General features: G+C 37.6%; 1 protein-coding gene across 1 annotated transcript; it reads left to right on the top strand.

The window, feature by feature from the left end:
* The first annotated feature begins 283 nt into the window (after positions 1 to 283).
* Positions 284 to 1683, top strand: LOC121964266 (zinc finger protein 239-like). The gene has a single exon (XM_042514483.1). The coding sequence runs from the start codon at positions 515 to 517 to the stop codon at positions 1433 to 1435; it is 921 nt and encodes a 306-aa protein (XP_042370417.1). The 5' UTR covers positions 284 to 514; the 3' UTR covers positions 1436 to 1683.
* The last annotated feature ends 1476 nt before the right edge of the window (positions 1684 to 3159 follow it).

Below are 3159 nucleotides of genomic sequence, written 5' to 3'. Positions count from 1 at the left end.
CTTCTTCTTCTTCTTCTTCTTCTTCTTCTTCTTCTTCTTCTTCTTCTTCTTTCCATCATAATTGTTATTAATTGTTTTCATTGTTATTGCTGTACGTTTGTTTCTCTCCCCTCTGTGGCTCTCTCACTCTCTCTCATAGGATTTAAAGCCCTCTGATTTGATTTGTGATATTGGACTTTATAGATCAAATATAAATTAAAACTACTATTTCTGCAGCCTTTTTGGGGCGTGCCTTGTGATTGCACTACAGTAACCTTTGACTTGCCTGTTCTGTAAAGCACTTTGGATGTGAAATGTGCTATATAAATAAATGTACTTTGCCTTGCCTGTATATATTTTCAAGTAGTAATTTACTTATCACCCTCTAGAGCTCCCAGAGCAATATGCCTGTAAAGAGGAGGAGGATCTCGCCAGCAAGCAGAGGAACTCCAGTTTGGACCAGGAAGAGCCAGAGCCTCCACAGATTAAAGAGGAGCAGGAGGAACTAGCACTGAAGCAGGAGGCTGATGCCTTCATGTTGACTCCTACTTATGATGGAAATGACCACAGTGAAGATCAGACTCTGAACTTTATTCCTGATGACACTGTAAGTACAGCAGAGTCTGTAGTCAACATACCAGTTATAACCTACGTAATACCAGAACCAAATAGGGACCACCAGCTCGTCTCTCACAACTCTCATGTAGCTGAGAGCCAAAATCAGAAAGAAGGCGAGCGTGGAGACTGGGGATCAGCTGGAAATGCAGAGCTTCCTCCAAAGCAAAGACGCTATGAAAGTGATAGTCACACTAACAATGTATACAACTCTACTGTGTTAAATGTTTACCGTAATACTCAGACAGGGGAAAAGTCTTTTAAATGCGACACTTGTGGGAAAACTTTCAAGTTTAGGTCCCAGTTGTTTATACACCTGAGAATCCACACGGGCGTTAAGCCCTTTTCTTGTAAAACATGTGGAAAAGAATTCCGATATAATAGTCACTTGATTGTCCACATGACAACACACACAGGCGAGAAGCCGTATTCTTGCAAAATATGTGGAAAAGAGTTCAGGCACAATAGTCGTTTGATAGTCCACATGAGAATCCACACAGGCGAGAAGCCGTACCTTTGCAAGACCTGCGGCAACAGATTCTGTGAGCTGTCAGTGTTGAAACGGCACATGAGAATCCACACAGGTGAGAAGCCGTATTCGTGTAAAACATGTGGGAGAGCTTTCAGGCGTAATGGTGACTTGAAAGTCCACATGAGAACTCACACAGGTGAGAGGCCGTACCTTTGCAAGACCTGCGGGAAAAGATTCAGTGAGATGTCTGCATTGAAAAAGCACATGAGGATTCACACAGGTGAGAAGCCGTATACTTGTGAAACCTGTGGCAAAGATTTCAGAATTAGCAGTAACTTGACAGTCCACATGAAAAGAGCCCACAGGTGAGAGACTGAATCACTGCAGCACACAGGTTCCAGTTGTAGTCACAACCAAACAGGTGAGCTGTGAAGTTGGAAAATATGTGAAAAAGATTAGTGTTTTGTTGATCACATGAAAAGACTGGCGAGAAACTATATTCTTGCAGAACTTTGTTTTTTCACCTTCATATGACTGTATCGTTTCTATTTCTGTTTGCAACATTGGAACAATCATAATCTCTCAAATCAAGGAAAATGTAAATTTCACACTGAGTACAATGCAAAACTTATTAAAGTAATTATGAAATATCAATGGTTCTGCCAACTGGTTCTTCCCTCATCTCAAAGTCAGTGCGTTTTTTTAAATGGTTTTTTCATGACAGACAGACTTTCATGTTTTGTTCTACGACATAAAATATGCCATTCATGAACTTTGAAACTTTTATGTGTCTATAAAAAGGCAGTGTTAGATTCTCTTTAAGACTATTTCCCCCCTTTAAAGTTTTTTTGTGGTGTATGCAGTTGTATCAAAGCTGAAATAGCAACTTTCACTGCAGCATTCTCCGTCATTGAATCAAGCTTTTATCTTTATCATTGGCCAAAGTCTGCTGTCGTGGCATTTTTAAAGCTTAAGGGTGTCGTTCTAATGGGTGTCATTCTGTAACTGATCCACTAAAATAAAAAAGAAGTGTATTAGAATTTCACACAAAACCAAAAATCAAAAAAGCTAAAAAACAAACCAAAACAAACAAACAAACATGTAGATCTTAGTTTTAATGACTCGATTTATACTCAAATACAAAACAAACTCACTGCAGCACTTAGATTCAGTCTTTTAATAATAAAAACAATGACAGTACATTTTATTTATAGAGTGCTTTTCACATTGCTCAAAGAAGCTTATCTGAGACAAAACAAAGTCAATTAAAATCAGTTAAACATACTGAATAATAGACAGACATTGGGCCTCATTCAAAAATGATATATGAACAAAGTTTTAGTTATTTTTGCTTGAATCCCTGATTTACTGTTATTATGTTAATGCCTGTTGATTTTTTGGATTCACCAGTGTTTTCTTATTTTTGCTTTTCTCTTAGGTAAGAGAAAATTCTACAAATTGTATCAAGATAAGAGAAAAACAAACTCGTTTTCATAGCCCACAAAATGTTGTCCAGCACAAGGAAAGTTTTACATTTGAGGAACATTTAAAATTTGCATTAATATCATATAATCACATTTATAGAATATTTTAGAGTAATTACAATGACTGGATTATTACATTTCAGGACTAAAGAAATATACTACACTTGGTTCATTGATCTTAGTTACTGTAATTTAAGTTACTGTGTGTCCCTCTGCTGACCAGTGCTGGAATGCAACTAAGTACATTTGCCCAAGTCCTGTACTTCATTTTAAATCTGAGGAACTTTAACATTAAGTATTTAAATCTCATGCTGTTTTCCACTTCTATTCCATGACACCTTTGAGGGTTTGAGGGTTTATGTGAGAATGATGAACCTTGCATGACTATTGCAGTTAATAGCTAATCATTTACAAAAAATGCTCTCATAAAGTTGCACCCTTTGCATGACTCACCTGAAACAAACTAGGATGTACAGCGTGTCATTTTGACACACCGACAGAGAGAGATTTACCTTTGAACCAAACTCAAAACCTCCACAGAGAAAAAGAACAGAAGGGAGAGCTGGAACACTGCAATCTGCTGCTGACTTCACGCACTGAATGTGAGTT

Source organism: Plectropomus leopardus, unplaced genomic scaffold (assembly GCF_008729295.1).
Source record: "Plectropomus leopardus isolate mb unplaced genomic scaffold, YSFRI_Pleo_2.0 unplaced_scaffold14872, whole genome shotgun sequence".
Taxonomy (NCBI): Eukaryota; Metazoa; Chordata; class Actinopteri; order Perciformes; family Serranidae; genus Plectropomus; species Plectropomus leopardus.
This window is presented reverse-complemented; position numbering and strand designations above follow the sequence as displayed.

Coding starts and splice junctions, on each gene's coding strand:
- LOC121964266 (XM_042514483.1), top strand. CDS start 515: ATGTTGACTCCTACTTATGATGGAAATGACCACAGTGAAGATCAGACT.